Source organism: Salvelinus namaycush, chromosome 21 (genome assembly GCF_016432855.1).
Source record: "Salvelinus namaycush isolate Seneca chromosome 21, SaNama_1.0, whole genome shotgun sequence".
Classification (NCBI taxonomy): domain Eukaryota; kingdom Metazoa; phylum Chordata; class Actinopteri; order Salmoniformes; family Salmonidae; genus Salvelinus; species Salvelinus namaycush.
In genome coordinates, this window is record NC_052327.1 from 33,051,234 (window position 1) to 33,070,810 (window position 19,577).

Consider the following 19,577-nt stretch of genomic DNA (forward strand, 5'->3'; position numbering starts at 1 on the left):
AAAATAACAGTTTGGCAAACAACTAAAGCTCTAACAGTCTCTTAATGGCTTAACACTTGAACGAGTTTCACTTGCTTTCCTAGGTGAGAACCTTATACTTTTCGAGGTGTACTGCAAATGGTTCATCATTATTCACACTTGAGAAAATAGGTGGGAAGACCATCTGTTCCAATTATGATGAAATGAATAATTTCGGAGCTGAGGCACAAGGCTGCAAGAACAGCAGCACTTCAACACCACTGGTCCACAATAATTATTGTACAAGAGGGAACTTTCTCTGTGATTTTGAAGTTCTGTACACAAACAGATAAAACAAAGGCCTTAGCGAGAGAGAATTTTCAGAGCTCTGAGAACTTTCCTTTAAATCCTCTCATTTGAGTGGGAGTGTTTGCTTTAAAGTGCAAAGCCTGCTGGGATACACTCTACGAAGCCTTAGAGGACCCATCCAGAGGAATTTGCTGCCACTATTTTGACGTAATTCTTGTCCTAGTGCGGAAATGCTTGTTTAGTTTCCAAACTCAGAAAACCAATGTATTTCTCCTTATTATTGATTAATCTGCCGTGCACATCTCAATCTTCCTCCGTGTGCACAGCCCATATGGTCCCTGGCAGCCTACACTCCACGATTTGTAAACAAACCAAAAAGCCAGGGATGTATTCATTACCTCTTGCAATGGAAAACATTTATCTTTTAAGAATCAAACAAGAGAAAACCGAACGGAACGGGGAGGGACCTACCTGAATTTGTCCAATAAACTCTGTTTTAATTGCAAAACGGTTTCTGTTGCAAAACGTTTTGCAACCCACAACGTTTTGTAACAATCGTGTAATAAATACACCCCTGGATCAGGGTAGCTTCGCTAATCGCTATGGGGCACAGCTAACGACTAGGCAGAGGACCATCCAATCTCGTTCTCCCTCTTCTGCAACATAATCAAATGATCAAGGATGAATACAGAGTTTAGCATTAATACTAGCTAGCTAGCTACTGTACTTGAAATGTAGCTTGTTAGCCATCTACATCAGCTACCTGGCTAGCTAACGAAACAACAGCTGGAACGACCTAGCTGCAATGTTTACAAGTATCCCCACTAGCTGGCCACTAGACAACCAATATTACAGTTGGCCCCAAAACCTTTTGTAGGGAGCCAAGAAAAGCAACTATTGCCTGAATCAGTGATGGACACTATCTGGAATGTGGACAAATATTTTTATAGCTAGATAATAATACAATAGCCCAACTTCTTGCACACTTGTCTTTGATGAGCGGGTTAGGATAAGGCTGTTACTTGGTCAAATCATGAATCAGACTCTGTACCAGAGGCATTGCCTATCAATAAACATGTTACAATGTATACACATCATGTGATATGTATTCAATGCATGTTCCTTATTATTTACTTCATGCAGATATTACACTATTGATGTTTATGGAGTACAAAATTACTAGTTAGCTTGTATTCTCCAAATAATAACGCAAGTGTTCCTGTAACAACAGAATGTGTATACTGTAATATAGGTTATATCTAAAAACACATTTACTTGCAAACTTTGTCTAAATTGTTCATCTGCACTTTTCTTCAAGTAAATGTGTTTTTGTAAAATTTTCTGTGGAAATTAAGTAGTCCTAGTGCATAGAGTTGTATGGTTTGTTTTACTTTGCAGTCATTGGTTTAGGTTTGACATTTTAAAGTTAAAAATCTGAGTCTCAGAATCACGCTGTTACTGTGGAATTGCCTGCATCTATCTGGCCGTGGTTTAACTTCTGTGGCTATGCAGAGTAGAGGGGGGCTGGGATGGGTAGCTTTAAAATGGCATATAGGCAACTACAATATTAATAGAGGACAAAATGTTACTCTACTAAATACAGAAGTGCAAAATTGAAGGATTAACTAATTTCACTTGCAATTAGCACTAATATAATTATGACCTGAATTGTAGTTTGCATGTTTTCATATTACTTTGCAGCATTTTGTATCACATTGGCCAACAAGCACATTCCTTTTGGCAGCTAGGTTTATTACTGTAGAGACACCTTGCAGTTTTGGAGACGGCTTCGCATTTGGTAACAAAACTAAGGTGATCTGGTAGTGCTGGTAGTGCATCTGATTTAATCACTGAGCTATTTAACTTATTTCATATGGATGTACTTCACCACACAGTTAACGATGCTAGCTAGCCAGCTAAACTTGTTTAGTTACTGTAGTGTGCAACTGGGTCATTCTCACAACGGACGTTTGACCAACAAAATCGCAAGTGTCATTTTCCACAGAATTTCCTCTTGGATCACTGAGATTAGCATTTGTATTTATCTATTTTATCATGTTTTTTAAATCAGCTATTATGTATTTTACCACAATTTCTACAAAATTCTCATTACTGCAACAGTCCATAAAAGTTGTCTTATGTTTTAACATTGCTCCCCTAATGAAAATACCTGAGTTAAACATGACACTGAAAATACAAATATAAAAAAGGAAATGATTTAAAACATTTAAACTTTTCCCAGTTAGTTTTTAGCAGTTAGCACAGAATATTTTTAGAAACAGCAGGTTTTTAAAGGTCCAAAGAGTTTGGACTGCTTCGTGTTTTCCTTTTTGACATGGAAAAATATTGCGATACTTGTATGGTCCCGGCCCTATAGATGACCACATCCTTCCACACTGTGTTGTATCCTACACACTATTCTTTCACCTCTCCTCTCTGAACACACACACACACACACACACAAACAGAGGAGTCTGGAGGGCATGTCAGCCAATGTTGCATTCTAATGGGAGAGTGACCTCTTAAAATGACCAACCAAGAACTCACAACCTCTGCAGTTTTCTGGCCACTAATGTGACCATCTGCATGACGTAGTTTTCTTGTGCTGGCTACTGGATCAAGATATTACCATACGTTAGGGTAAAAAGATGAATCCATGCTTGTCAATTGTGCACAAAATTTGACCATCTGATGATAATCTAAGTTCTTGTGCTGTGTTCTCATGAATGGATAACAAAACAAAATGGTTTTAAAATTTGAGGTTCATGATGATGTAGCTATAAATTCTACCAATGCTGATAATATTCCTGTTCATCATCGCCGCTCTTTTTGTGATGAAGCTCTATAGACTGTGAGGGTATCTATATTGTCCTACTCCAGCTGAGCAGACATTGAAAACAAGCCAGCATGTTCTCAGCAAGGTCACTTCAGCCTGCTGTTTCCCATGATGACATCAGTGTTTGGTGGCAGTTGCTCTCACTGGTGACAGAGAGTGACATGCTTTTTTGGGCTGTACCTTGGCGCTCACAAGCCCCAACCACCTCCCCTACCCTATCAAGTACACTAGGGGTACTGTACAGGTTGAGGGAGAATATATACCCCCCAAGGCATGACTGTAAGACACATGCGTAGAAGGCCTCAGACAACCTATACCCCCATAAATGTAATGGCGCCAGAGGGGATGGCTTCCGTTTTTATGGGCTCTTAATCAAACGTGCTGTTTTTTTTGCATTGTCTGTAACTTATTTTGTACATAATGTTGCTGCTACCGTCGCTTATGACCGAAAAGATCTTCTGGACATCAGAACAGCGATTACCCACCTTGAACTGGACAAAGAATTGAGTCGAACGAGAGGGATTTACTCCAGACACACGACGAGTGTCACGTTCCTGACCTTATTTTCCTTTGTTTAACTTTGTTTAGTTGGTCAGGACGTGAGCTGGGTGGGTAGTCTATGTTATGTGTTTCTATGTGGGGTTAAATGTGTTGCCTGATATGGTTCTCAATTAGGGGCATGTGTTTGACGTTTCCTCTGATTGAGAACCATATTAAGGTAGGCTGTTCTCACTGTTTGTTGGTGGGTGATTGTTCCTGTGTCTGTGTATGTCGCACCACACGGGACTGTTTCGTTTTCGTTCGTGTATGTGTTCGTTCCTGTTAGTACGTTATGTTCTCTAGTTCAGGTTTGTTCACATCGTTTATTGTTTTGTAGTTTTCCAAGTGTTCTTCGTGTTCGTCTTTATTTAATAAATTCATCATGTATTCACAACACGCTGCGTTTTGGTCCAATCCCTACTCCTCCTCTTCAGACGAAGAGGAGGAGAGCAACCGTGACAACGAGGCCATCATCCCCGTCATTGAGGAGAAAAAGACTGCGATATCGCGGAAGGAGATCGGGGTGCCTTGTAAGGATCTGGCGACGAGTGGCTAATCTGCCTTTGCCATCGTTACTATTGGCTAATGTACAATCGCTGGATAATAAAGTGGGTAATCTACAAGCACGTATATCCTATCAACGGGACATTAAAAACTGTAATATCTTATGTTTCACCGAGTCGTGGCTGAACAACGACATGAATAACATACAGCTGGTGGGTTACACACTGTATCGGCAGGATGGAACAGCAGCCTCTGGCAAGACAAGGGGTGGCGGTCTATGTATATTTGTAAACAGCAGCTGGTGCCTATTATCTAAGAAAGTATTGATGTTTTGCTCGCCTGAGGTAGTGTGGTCTACAGCTTGTCATAAGCCTGGTTTGCTAACTACCTTTCTCAAAGAGTGCAGTGTATAAAGTCTGAAAATCTGCTGTCTCAGCCACTGCCTGTCACCAAGGGAGTACCCCAAGGCTCAATCCTAGGCCCCACGCTCTTTTCAATTTACATCAACAACATAGCTCAGGCAGTAGGAAGCTCTCTCATCCATTTTATATGCAGATGATAGTCTTATACTCAGCTGGCCCCTCCCCGGATCTTGCGTTAAATGCTCTACAACAAAGCTTTCTTAGTGTCCAACAAGCTTTCGCTACCCTTAACCTTGTTCTGAACACCTCCAAAACAAAGGTCATGTGGTTTGGTAAGAAGAATGCCCCTCTTCCCACAGGTGTTATTACTACCTCTGAGGGTTTAGAGCTTGAGGTAGTCACCTCGTACAAGTACTTGGGAGTATGGCTAGACAGTACACTCTCCTTCTCTCAGCACATACCAAAGCTGCAGGCTAAAGTTAAATCTAGACTTGGTTTCCTCTATCGTAATCGCTCATCTTTCACCCTAGCTGCCAAACTAACCCTGATTCAGATGACCATGCTAAATTACGGAGACATAATTTATAGATCGGCAGGTAAGGGTGCTCTTTACCATTCGGCCATCAGATTTGCCACCAATGCTCCTTATAGGACACATCACTGCACTCTATACTCCGCTGTAAACTGGTCATCTCTGTATACCCGTCTCATCTCTGTATACCCGGTTGATGCTTATTTATAAAAACTCTCTTAGCCACCCCCCTATCTGAGATATCTACTGCAGCCCTCATTGTCCACATACAACACCCGTTCTGCCAGTCACATTCTGTTAAAGGTCCCCAAAGCACACACATCCCTGGGTCGCTGCTCCTTTCAGTTCGCTGCAGCTAGCGACTGGAACGAGCTGCAACAAACACTCAAACTGGACAGTTTTATCTCAATCTCTTCATTCAAAGACCCAATCATAGACACTCTTACTGACGGTTGTGGCTGCTTTGCATGATGTATTGTTGTCTCTACCTTCTTGACCTTTGCGCTGTTGACTTTGCCCAAAATAAATGTAAAATAAAAAAATGTGATACTCTATTGACCAAGAGAGTTTTCATCTATATTCTTAATAGCTGTCCATTTACCACCACAAACCGATGCTGGCACTAGGACCGCACTCAATGAGCTGTATACGGCCATAAGCAAACAGGAAAACTCACAGTTCCTAGTGGCCGGGGACTTTAATGCAGGAAAACTTAAATCCGTTTTACCTGATTTCTACCAGCATGTTAAATGTGCAACCAGGGGGGGGAAAAAAACTCTAGACCACATTTACTCCACACACAGAGATGCGTACAAAGCTCTCCCTCGCCCTCCATTTAGTAAATCTGACCATAATTCTATCCTCCTGATTCCTGCTTACAATCAAAAACTAAAGCAGGAAGCTCCAGTGACTTTGTCAATAAAAAAATGGTCAGATGACTCAGATGCTAAGCTACAGGACTGTTTTGCTAGCACAGAAGGAATATGTTCCGGGATTGGCTTCATCAATATGTGCTGTTATGACGTGGCCCTTTCTGGGTATAGATCGTGGCATCTCTCTCTCACTCACTCACTCACTCACTCACTCACTCACTCACACACACAGGTTCTGTTATCTCAGGTCGTAAATTCCTGGCAGAGATTCTCTCCCCCTGGCCATGCAGAAAGAGACACATAGAGAGAACAAAGGATTTCAAATGGCAAACTCCTGAATCCCCAAAATGGGGATTTGATACAAAATGTCCACTTGTGAGAAGGTGGGAATGGTCCGTGGACACTTAAGGTATGGGTATGACTGTAACGGCTTTCTTCTTCCTCCTCTGATGAGGAGTAGTAGGAAGGATCGGAAGACCAATGCGCAGCGTGGTACGTATCCATAATGACTTTTAATAAGAATGAATACAACAAAATACAAACTAACAAAGTGAAACAAAAAGGAAAACCGTAAACAGTTCTGTCTGGTACAGACACACAAAGACTGAAAATAACCACCCACAAAACCCAACAGAAAACAGGCTACCTAAATATGGTTCCCAATCAGGGACAACGATTGACAGCTGCCTCTGATTGAGAACCATATCAGGCCAAACACAGAAATAGAAAAACTAACATAGACAACCCACCCAACTCACACCCTGACCATACTAAAACAAAAGACAAAACAAAGGAACTAAGGTCAGAACGTGACAATGACGAGTGTGTTTCATTTGGTGACCTCAGAGAGGACAGGAAACACATAACTATATCTCTGAATGTGTACACTTCTCAATTATGGGGTTTGCATCTAATTATTGTATAAAATGAATGAGTAAAGATTAAACTATTTGTGAAATGATGTAACGTGATGTTAAACCTTTAATGTGAGAGAATTGTATTCCCTTTAAAGTTGAACTGAGTCATTGGCCCGCCCCCGTGAGCAGACATGATCTGGCATCATAGAACCTCCTTTTCTATTGTTACGAATAAAACCCCCTCCTTAGAAAATCCACTTCAGACCACGCGTACCTCGATGGACACCAAGAGGGCACAGGTTTGAGTTTAGACTAAGCAAACCCACAGCGTGAGCTGTGATTGCGAATAGTTATTGAATTCCTAACCATACCACGTGGAACATTGGCTACATGGCTGGAAATGGTTAAACTCTGAGACTATCGATCCCTATAGAATAAGAGCAAATCTTCGATACTAATTACTAGTCTGCAGCTAGAAATTATGTCAACCTGGGATGTGAAGACCGACAACCGCCGAAACAACATCTATTCTATGACAACATTTCTGAATGGTACTCTGAAGTATCCATTCTAACCACAAAATATTTTGATCTTCAGGGAAGCAGAGGGAGAGACGCTGTTGAACGAACTCTTCGCAGACGGACCGGATTCCAACAGAAATCATGACGACACACTGGGCGTCAATATATATTGATTGCAATTATTCCCGAAGGAGTGAGCGTTCATGTGCAAAGGATTAGCATTTCAATTAATATAATTATCAACTGTGTAGTGATTCCTTTTTGTCTTTCCCGCATGTTCTCAGTCCACCCCCCCACTTCCTTTTGTCCACCAAGCCATCATATCGGCTTAGCCCACTAGGGAACCTCCCCTATCATTTCCTTGTAACCATATTTACTGTTTGTGTATGCATTTCTGTGATTATTCAGTTAGTTAGTAATAAATGATTAAGCCAATTGGTGTATGGATGATTCATAGTAAAGGCTGGGTTCGTGCAGATAACCAACAATTTGCGACGTTTGGAATGAGACTAACATGAGGTAAAGAATCATTCATTAATAAGAAGACTAATTTATCAGATATTAAAATATCCGAAGAGTTATATTAGGAAAATTATAACTTTGTAATCTGAAGATTTTCCTTGGTGCCCCGACTAGTTAATTACATTTACATGATTCGTTTAATCATGTAATAATAATTAGAGAATTGATTTGATAAAATAAGTCTCCACTTTTAATGATGCCAAAGACACGACAGTGCATCGATGACGTCGTCCCCACAGTGACTGTACGTACATACCCCAACCAGAAGCCATGGATTACAGGCAACATCCACACTGAGCTAAAGGGTAGAGCTGCCGCTTTCAAGGAGCGGGACTCTAACCCAGAACGTTATAGGAAATCCCCAATGCCCTCCGACGAACCATCAAACATTCAAAGCGTCAACACAGGACTAAGCTCGAATCGTACTACACTGGGTCGGACGCTCGTCGGATGTGGCAGGGCTTGCAAACTATTACAGACTACAAAAGGAAGCACAGCCGCGAGCTGCCCAGTGACACAAGCCTAACAGACGAGCTAAATTAATTCTATGCTCGCTTCGAGGCAAGTAACACTGAAACATGAATAAGAGCATCAGCTGTTCCAGACGACTGTGTGATCACGCTCTCCGTAGCCGATGTGAATGTTGACCTGTTTAAAAATCTTACAAGGCCCCAGGGCCAGACGGATTACCAGGATGTGTACTCTGAGCATGCGCTGACCAACTGGCAAGTGTCTTCACTGACATTTTCAACCTCTCCCTGTCAGAGTCTGTAATACCAACATGTTTCAAGCAGACCACCATAGTCCCTGTGCCCAAGAACACTAAGGTAACCTGCCTAAATGACTACCGACCCGTAGCACTCAGGTTTGTAGCCATGAAGTACTTTGAAGGGCTGGTCATGGCTCACATCAACATCATTATCCCAGAAACCCTAGACCTACTGCAATTTGCATACCGCCCCAACAGATCCACAGATTATGCAATTTATCTTGCACTCCACACTGCCCTTTCACACCTGGACAAAAGGAACACCTATGTGAGAATGCTATTCGTTGAATACAGCTCAGCATTCAACACCATAGTGCCCTCAAAGCTCATCACTAAGCTAAGGACCCTGGGACTTAACACCCCCCTCTACAACTGGATCCTGGACGAGACAGGCTATGGGGAGGAGGTCAGAGACCTGGCCGTGTGGTGCCAGGACAACAACCTCTCCCTCAACGTGATCAAGACAAAGGAGATGATTGTGGACTACAGAAAAAGGAGGACCGAGTATGCACCCATTCTCATCGACAGGGCTGTAGTGGAGCAGGTGGAGAGTTTCAAGTTCCTTGGTGTCCACATCACCAATAAACTATCATGGTCCAAACACACCAATACTGTTGTGAAGAGGGCACGACAAAACCTATTCCCCATCAGGAGACTGTTAAGATTTGGCATGGGTCCTCAGATCCTCAAAAGGTTCTACAGCTGCACCATCGAGAGCATCCTGACTGGCTGCATCACTGCCTGGTATGGCAACTGCTCGGCCTCCGACCGTAAGGCACTACAGTGGGTAGTGCGTACGGCCCAGTACATCACTGGGGCAAAGCTTCCTGCAATCCAGAACCTCTATACCAGGCGGTGTCAGAGGAAGGCCCTAAAATTGTCCAGGACTCTAGCCACCCTAGTCATAGACTGTTCTATTTGCTACCGCACGGCAAGTGGTCCCAGAGCGCCATGTCTAGGTCCAAGAGGCTTCTGAACAGCTTCTACCCCCAAGCCATAAGACTCCTGAACATATAATCAAATGGCTACCCAGACTATTTGCATTGTCCCCCCCCCCCCCCCCCCCCCTTTTACGCCGCTGCTACTCTCTGTTTATTATCTATGCATAGTCACTTCAATAACTCTACCTACATGTACATATTACCTCGACTTTTTTGCCCCCGCAAACTGACTCTGTACCGGTACCCCCTGTATATAGCCTCGCTATTGTTATTTTACTGCTGCTTTTTAATTATTTGTTACTTTTATTTATTATTTTTCTTAACTGCATTGTTGGTTAAGGGCTTGTAAGTAAGCATTTCACTAACGTCGACTACACCTGTTGTATAAGGTGCATGTGACAAATAACATTTGATTTGACTATGTTAACTTCATGACTGTAAATTACTTCAAACTCATGCACTACTTGTGTAATTGGTAGCTTTTGGCATCAAGACAACAGCAAAGTGTTCCATTCCCATGTGGCTACTTTTTCCAGTCCAAAACACTACTGTCCATTGAAGCCTTCATAAATGCCTGCACGGCTCACCTCTTTTCCACATGATTAACCACAGAGGTCCACTATGGCTCAGAGGTGTGTTGGGGGCCTGAGCCAGGCCAAATATGTTACATACAGAACTATACAGCCTGCCTAGAGCACAGGGTAAACATTTACCCGGCTCTTACGGCTGCTCATGAATTTGAGGTGGGAAAAAGACACTGAACAATTTTTATTTTTATTTTTTCAATATATTTTTCTCCAACTACACTGTGAATGCCATTACCAAGCTGAAAATTACAAGCCATACATCAGAGCCAGTGTGTGGAAGAAGCAATTACCTGTTCTCAGCTTTACATATTTACAATAATTTACTGGAAATAGGATTGTGTAGAATTATTTCATCTCATAGATTTTGCAGATTGTATGAAATATAATTTAATACAGTTACTCAACAGGCGGAATGCACACATCTCCTTCATTGAGCTTTGAAAACTACGTAATATTGTCCATTTCCCATAGGGATACTATACTGTTGTTGACAGTTTGGAGAAAAAGACTTCAGATAGCTAGCAACAACGACAAGAAACTCCCATGTGGGGAATCGTACGTGCCTCGTTTCATCTAATTTCATCTTGTTCTTGATACCATGTCTTATTTTGACTGATTTCATGTCGGAAGTTTACATACACTTAGGTTGGAGTCATTAAAACTAGTTTTTCAACCACTCCACAAATTTCTTGTTCACAAACTATAGTTTTGGCAAGTTGGTTAGGACATCTACTTTGTGCATGACAAGTCATTTTTCCAACAATTGTTAATAGACAGATTATTTCACTTATAATTCACTGTAACACAATTCCAGTGGGTCAGAAGTTTACATTAACTGAGTTGACTGTGCCTTTAAACAGCTTGGAAATTCTTAATGCTACAGCATACAATGACATTCTAGACGATTCTGTGCTTCCAACTTTGTGGCAGAAGTTTGGGGAGGCTCTTTCCTGTTTCAGCATAACAATTCCCCCATGCACAAAGCGAGGTCCATTCAGAAATGTTTTTTTCGAGATTGGTGTGGGAGAACTTGACTGGCCTGCATAGAGCCGTAACCTCAACCCTATCAAACACCTTTTGGGATGAATTGGAACGCCGACTGTGAGCCTAATCGCCCAACATCAGTGGCCAACCTCACTAATGCTATTGTGGCTGAATGAAGGCAAGTCTCCGCAGCAATGCTCCAACATCTATTGGAAAGCCTTACCAGAAGAGTGGAGGCTGTTATAGAAGCAAAGGGGGGACCAACCCCATATTTATGCCCATGATTTTGGAACGAGATGTTTGACGAGCAGATGTCCATATACTTTTGGTCAAATAGTGTATATTTAATCAGAGTATTATTGTGCTGTCAGGAGACCCTGCGTACTGAACCCTTCATGTCAACATCCTCCTCAGATATAGTTGTGCCCTCAGAGTAGCAAATGTTGGGGTCCCAGTCGTGGCAGAGATTAATGACTTAGTACTGAGAGAGAGTGCAATGTAGTGGCTATAATTAAATAACCTCGGCCGATAATTAGCATTCAGTAATTACCTGCGCCGAGCCCTTCATCACTCGCTGTGCTTTGTGAAGTCATTTCATCACTCGCTGTAAATACCTCAGTAACTTTCCACTGGGTTGCGTTCTTTTAGCTCACAATACTGGTGTTGAGTGAAAGAGATTATCGTATTGTCCAGACAATGTGATATAGTAGGACTAACCTGTTTGGTATTGCTGCTTCAGTAGACGACCAGAAAAGTTGAAATATGCATGTGTATTATCATTAGTCTGAGACCTCAGTAACACATAGCAGCGTTTCACATGATGGATCAATTCAAATGCTAATGTTTTCCCGGAAGTGTGCCTGTTATAATGCTGAATACAATGACTTTTCACCACCTGGTATAAATCTCTTTAATGTAAGCTATGTGAAGTATGCGGCAACGTCATGAATGTAAATAATATTCTTTCTATTGCCCAGCCACACATTTTATCTCTTCTCTTCCTCTCTCCTACTGAAGTGCCCCAAAAGGATAAGGACAGTGAAGAAAAAGCAGGGGAGTCCCTCTCAGACTCCTCCCTGTTCGTCCGCTGGGGTCATGACCTTGGTCCTGAGAGTCGCCGGGTGGCGCTGAAGAAGTTCCAGTACTACGGCTACAATGGCTACCTCAGTGACCGCCTCTCTCTGACCAGACCCATCCCAGACCTCAGACCTGATGGGTCAGTGACCTTTGACCTTTCTGTTGGTTCTTTTTTATCATCCATTTAAAACAAATATTTATACAAGTTGTTTTTTCATATCTTGTCTGTTTGCGGTTTCTCCTCAGGTGCAGAAACATGTCGTACCCCTCCAATCTCCCCCAAGTCAGTATCATCTTTATCTTTGTGAACGAGGCCCTGTCGGTCATCCTGCGCTCCATCCACACAGCCATGAACAGAACTCCCTCCCACCTCCTCAAGGAGATCATCCTGGTTGATGACAACAGCAACAATGGTAACTCCTATATTCTTACCAAATGTAGCCTACAAAATATACAAACTGCATTGCATACAGGAAGCCATTCAGGCTGCTTACTAGCAAGCATAAATGCATGCCTACACACTATGTATTTACATCATCATACATAGATCAATTCACACTTGACATGCTTGAGGACGGAGAGTACATCAGAATTTTCTCTTTAATGTTCTTAAAAAATGTATCTACCCCTATACACATTTACAATATCAAAAACAAAATTGCTGGTGTTGCTTGCCAATTTAATGGATTACTTTCACACAGCTCCCAATTAACTTATTTGTTATCCTAGTTATTTCAGCAGGACAGACCTGCATACTGATCAGCTATAGAGCCAGAGGGAAGTGAGAAGATTTAAAGGCTCTGTTTTACCTAGACTGATCAAGGTGTTTGAGCTGCATACTTGACTGAACATGTATCATATTATGGTGACAAATGAGGGTCAAACGAGTCCGGCAGAGGGATAAAAAAACAACAGGCTGCTTCTTTTGAATTAATATTTTTATTAAGGCCTCCTATTTCAGGCTATAAACATTGAATCATTAGATTAAAAAGAGAGGAGCATCCGTAATGCAAATGAATTGGAAAACGGAACCGTAGCCCAGAGGCAGAGTATTACTGAGAGTGGAAATGAAGCTATAAAATGTTCCTTTGTGGCTGTTGATATTCTAATTAATTCCTTGGCAGTTGGCTCACTTTGAACAATGAGACACTTCCCGTTCTGTACAGTTTCAGTCTGGCTAACAGCTACCCATCCTTAGTGGGGTTCCTCATAAGGTCAGCTGGGGTTAATTCCCATGACAATCCAATTAATCTAATCGACCTTAGTCCTTTTATTTGTACTCTTAATTTCTAAATGAGTTAAATTACTGTATTTTCACCACTAACTATCGCTGTATATTACTTGGTTAATCCTAATCAGTTCATGGTTGTATGATGAATACTGCTATACATAACATGTCTGAAAGCTATTGTCCCCTAAAGTGTCTCAGCTTACTCCCCAACACTGCTGGATTGAAAACGGACAGTGATGTCTGATCCTCGCCCTTAATGACCCAATCACTCCCTCTCGTTGCCATGGTAAACCACTGCCATGACCACCTAACAAATTAAACAAACAGGTGGCAGATGGCGCTTGTGGGAAAGCAGAATGGACTTCCCTCAACCAGACGATGCTGAGGGCTGCTGATAGACATCAATAATAGGATATTTCCAGAGGACTTTTCACAACCCCAATATTATTCCTTTGAATTACCCTTTACTCCATGGAATGTGGAATAGATGGCACTTCGGACTGTAAAGCACATTTCAAATGCGTGGTTAGTTGATGGTCCTAGGTAGTCTACACTGTACATACCTTCAGCAGATTTCACAGGTGTAGGCTTTTATAAGACATAATGAGAAATATCTACACACTGTTTCAAAGCTTCCCAGGGTTTCATGCTGCAATGTCACTTCTTTGTAAAGGTCATACAGACTCTGTGATGCTTATACAAATCCATATTAGAGGTCGACCGGTTATGATTTTTCAACGCCGATACAGATTATTGGATGACCAAAAAAGCCGATACCGATTAATCGTCCGATTCTTATTTTATTTATTTATTTATTTATTTATTTGTAATAATGACAATTACAACAATACTGAAGGAACACTTATTTTAACTTAATATAATACATCAATAAAATCAATTTAGCCTCAAATAAATAATGAAACATGTTCAATTTGGTTTAAATAATGCAAAAGCAAAGTGTTGGAGAAGAAAGTAAAAGTGCAATATGTGCCATGTAAGAAAGCTAACGTTTAAGTTCCTTGCTCAGAACATGAGAACATATGAAAGCTGGTGGATCCTTTTAACATGAGTCTTCAATATTCCCAGGTAAGAAGTTTTAGGTTGTAGTTATTATAGGAATTATAGGACTATTTCTCTCTATACGATTTGTATTTCATATACCTTTGACTATTGGATGTTCTTATAGTGTCACGCCCTGACCTTAGAGATCCTTTTTATGTCTCTATTTGGTTTGGTCAGGGTGTGATTTGGGGTGGGTATTCTATGTTCTTTAGTTCTATTATTTGTATTTCTATGTTTTGGCCAGGTAGGGTTCTCAATCAGGGACAGCTGTCTATCGTTGTCTCTGATTGAGAACCATACTTAGGTAGCCCTTTTTCCCACCTGTCTTTGTGGGAGGTTAACTTTGTTTGTCGCACATAGCCCTTTAGCTTCACGGTTGTTTTGGATTGTTTGTTTTTGTCGGCGTCATATAAATAAAGGAATATGTACGCTCACTACGCTGCACCTTGGTCTCCTTCTGTTGACGGCTGTGACATATAGGCACTTTAGTATTGCCAGTGTAACAGTATAGCTTCCATCCCTCTCCTCGCCGCTACCTGGGCTCGAACCAGGAACACATCGACAACAGCCACCCGCGAAGCAGCGTTACCCATGCAGAGCAAGGGGAACAACTACTCTAAGTCTCAGAGCGAGTGACGTTTGAAACGCTATTAGCGCGCACCCCGCTAACTAGCTAGCCATTTCACATCGGTTACACCAGCCTAATCTCGGGAGTTGACAGGCTTGAATTCATAAACAGCAGAGCTGCTGGCAAAACGCACGAAAGTGCTGTTTGAATGAATGCTTACGAGCCTGCTGGTTCCCACCATCGCTCAGTCAGACTGCTCTATCAAATCATAGACTTAATTATAACATAATAACACACAGAAATACGAGTCTTAGTTTCCGAATTCGACCATATTAATGACCTATCATCTCAAAAACAAAACATTTATTATTTCAGTGAAATACGGAACCGTTCCGTATTTTATCTAACGGGTGGCATCCATCAGTCTAAATATTCCTGTTACATTGCACAACCTTCAATGTTATGTCATAATTACGTAAAATTCTGGCAAATTAGTTCGCAATGAGCCAGGCGGCCCAAACTGTTGCATATACCCTGACTCTGCGTGCAATGAACGCAAGAGAAGTGACACAATTTCACCTGGTTAATATTCCCTGCTAACCTGGATTTCTTTTAGCTAAATATGCAGGTTTAAAAATCAATACTTCTGTGTATTGATTTTAAGAAAGGCATTGATGTTTATGGTTAGGTACACGTTGGAGCAACGACAGTCCTTTTTCGCGAATGCGCACTGCATCGATTATATGCAACGCAGGACACGCTAGATAAACTAGTAATATCATCAACCATGTGTAGTTATAATTAGTGATTATGATTGATTGATTGTTTTTTATAAGATAAGTTTAATGCTAGCTAGCAACTTACCTTGGCTTCTAACTGCATTCGCATAACAGGCGGGCTCTTCGTGAGACAGGTGGTTAGAGCGTTGGACTAGTTAACCGTAAGGTTGCAAGATTGAATCCCTGAGCTGACAAGGTAAAAGTCTGTCGTTCTGCGCCTGAACAAGGCAGTTAAACCACCGTTCCTAGACCGTCATTGAAAATAAGAATGTGTTCTTAACTGACTTGCCAAGTTAAATAAAGGTGTAAAAAAAAAAAAAAAAAAAAACGCTAAATCGGCATCCAAAATTACCGATTTCCGATTGTTATGAAATCTTGAAATCGTCCCTAATTAATCAGCCATTCCGATTAATCGGTCGACCTCTAATCCATATACGACTGTTTCTATAGCTGAGCTGAAGGAGAACCTTCAACACTTTGTGAAGGAGACCAACTCCCAGCGGCCAGACTTCATCAAACTGGTCCGTCACGACAAGCAGGAGGGACTGATCCGCTCCCGGGTTAGTGGGTGGAGGGCCGCTAGCGCCCCCGTCGTGGCCCTGTTCGATGCCCACGTGGAGTTCAACATCGGATGGTAAGGGACTGGGATGCCATATGTGTATGTGCCCATCTGTCCAACAGCTAAAAACCTTGTGCCCATTTATGATATTTGATGTAAGTGCGGTAGAATTGATATGTGCTGCATTTTCTCAGTCATTACCTAAGAGCTATTACATAAGCTATTACCTAAAAGAGCTAGGTTGGTAGATGAGGTAGAGGGTTTTCAGTCAGAATAATATAATATGTGACTGCCCTCAGCTCTTAAAGGCATTAGGGCTCAAAGGGTTGTCGTGCTGCTGACTGCAGTTGAGATATGAGATGTGTTGTCCATGGCAACCGAGTGTATCAGGGCTTCCTGTTGTCTGACAGAGTTGATGTGCCTGTTAATCATTCTCTCCACAGCTTGACAGGCCGACCGACGCGCATATCTCTGAAGAGCCTGGGCTCAATTCAAAATAACCCCACTTACTCCTGAGGTGCTTTGGCACAGATCTCAGAACACACAGGTCTCCTCACTTCTCAGAGCTACCAGATTTAATGTCTTTGACCAATGAAGTAATTTGCCTCAATGCGATGCCAGTGCTTGAAAAGCAGAGTACATGAGGCTCTCAGCTTGTCTTTTATGCACAGAAACATGTTGATATAATTACAGGTTGGCTGTTCATATTAACATTGATCTGAGGCCTTTTGTACAAAAAACAACTTTGATGCTATTTGTGTGTGTGCTGATGATCCTTCCTTTTCCAAATGTAATTACACACATATGCAAGCCCTGTGGAGATCTAACATGGTTATTTTTAATGATTGATTGAATAATGTCTGTCATTTTAAATGACAGAGGGCGACTGACTGCTATATTTAGCACCTCACTCTGCTACTGTACATTACAATCATCAGGAGCTGTGGACATGTTGTCTAGTGCCAGTCGACAACAGATTTTCTGTCTATCTTGATGTGTTCTATCTCGTCTAAAATTGAAAACTCAAACTCCCATGAACAAGACTTCAAGTTACCTTTTAGTGAGGAGAACTACACTGAGTGTACAAAACATTAAGGACACCTTCCTAATATTGAGTTGAATCCCCCTCTTTTGCCCTCAGAACAGCCTCAGTTCGTCGAGGCATGGACTCTACAAGGTGTCGAAAGCGTTCCACAGGGATGCTGGCCCATGTTGACTCCAATGCTTCCCAAAGTTGTGTCAAGTTGGCAGGATGTCCTTTGGGTGGAGGACCATTCTTGATACACACGGGAAACTGCTGCGTGTGAAAAACCCAGTAGCATTGCAGTTCTTGACACAAACCGGTGCGCCTGGCACCTATTACCATAACCCATTCACTGGCACGTAAATCTTTTGTCTTCCCCTTCACCCTCTGAATGGCTCACATGCACAATCAATTGTGCTTAAAAATCCTTATTTAACCTGTCTCCTCCCCTTCATCTACACTGATTTGAAGTGGATTTAACAAGTTACAGTACATCAATACAGGATCCTAGCTTTCACCTGGATTCACCTGGTCAGTCTGTCATGGAAAGAGCAGGTGTCCTTAATATTTTGTACACTGTGTATATAAATGTGTTAAGATGTGTATTTCCTTGACTGTGGCTTTGACTCTGAGCTCCAGAGTTCCTCTGTGGAGATGGGAGAACCTTCCAGAAGGCCAACTATCTCTGCAGCACTCTACCAGTCAGGCCTTTATGGCCAGACGGAAGCCACTCCTCAGTAAAAGGCACATGACAGCCCACTTGGAGTTTGCCAAAAGGCACCCAAAGGACTTTCAGACCATGAGAAACAAGATTGTCAGCGTGCATGGTCTGATGAAAACAAGATTGAACACTTTGGCCTGAAAGTGTCACATCTAGAGGAAACCTGGCACCATCCCTACAGTGAAGCATGGTGGTGGCAGCATCATGCTGTGGGGATGTTTTTTAGCGGCAGGGACTGGGAGATTTGTCAGGATCTAGGGAAAGATGAACGGAGCAAAGTTTTTTCTTTTTACTCCCTGGTATCTAATTGGTAGTTAGTCTTGTCCCATCGCTGCAACTCCCTTACGGACTCGGGAGAGGCAAAGGTCGAGAGCCGTGCCTCCTCTGAAACACAACCCAGCCAAGCCGCACTGCTTCTTGACACAACGCCCGCTTGACCCGGAAGCCAGCCGCACCAATGTTTCGGAGGAAACGCTGTACACCTGGCGACCGTGTCAGCGTGCATTGCGCACAGGCCTGCAACAGGAGTTGCTAGTGCGCGATGGGACAAGAACATCCCTGCCGGCCAAACCCTCCCCTAACCCGGATGACGCTGTGCCAATTGTGCGCCACCCCATGGTTCTCCCGGTCGCGGGCGACTGCGACAGAGCCTGGACTCGAACCAGGATCTTTAGTGGCACAGCTAGCTCTGCGATGCAGTGCCTTAGACCACTGTGCCACTCGGGAGGCCCACAGAGAGATCATTGATGAAAACTTACTCCAGACCGCTCAGAACCTCAGACTGTGGTGAAGGTTCACCTTCCAAAAGGACAACAATCCTAAGCACACAGCCAAGACAACACAGGAGTGGCTTCGGAAACAAGTCTCTGAATGTCCTTGAGTGGCCCAGCCAGAGCCCGGACTTGAACCTGATCAAACATCTCTGGAGAGACCTGAAAATAGCTATGCAGTAACGCTCCCCATCCAACTTGAAAGAGCTTGAGAGGATCTGCAGAGAATAATGGGAGAAACTCCCCAAATACAGGTGTGCCAAGCTTGTAGCGTCATATCCAAGAAGACTTGAGGCTGTAATTGCTGCCAAAGGTGCTTCAACAAAGTACTGAGTAAAGGGTCTGAATACTTATGTAAATGTGATATTTCCTTTTTTTATATTTTATACATTTGCAAACATTTCTAAACCTGTTTTTGTTTTGTCATTGTGGGGTATTGTATGTAGATTGGGTCTGAATACTTTCCAAATGCACTGTACATGGTAATACGCTTTATCCAACCTCATTTGTTTCACCCACCAAATCAACACATCTCATATTATGTGTGTGGCGTGGAATACTGTAACCTATAGCCATAGGACAAGAACTCATAAGGAGCCATTAACAATCAGTGGGCAGGATGAAAGACCCACATTCCCACTGTTTCCCCCCATCTTTCCTGTGATGTTAGGGAAGTGATGAAAAATGTATGG

The 19,577-nt window shown here is 42.4% G+C and overlaps 1 protein-coding gene across 1 annotated transcript in view; it reads left to right on the forward strand.

Moving 5' to 3' along the window:
• LOC120065863 (polypeptide N-acetylgalactosaminyltransferase 18-like) overlaps positions 1-19,577 on the forward strand; it is an 88,346-nt gene that overhangs the window by 33,340 nt on the left and 35,429 nt on the right. The window contains exons 3-5 of the mRNA XM_039016909.1: positions 12,123-12,310; positions 12,418-12,584; positions 16,262-16,445. Of these exons, the coding sequence (XP_038872837.1) occupies positions 12,123-12,310; positions 12,418-12,584; positions 16,262-16,445 (539 nt within the window). The remainder of the gene's footprint in view (positions 1-12,122; positions 12,311-12,417; positions 12,585-16,261; positions 16,446-19,577) is intronic.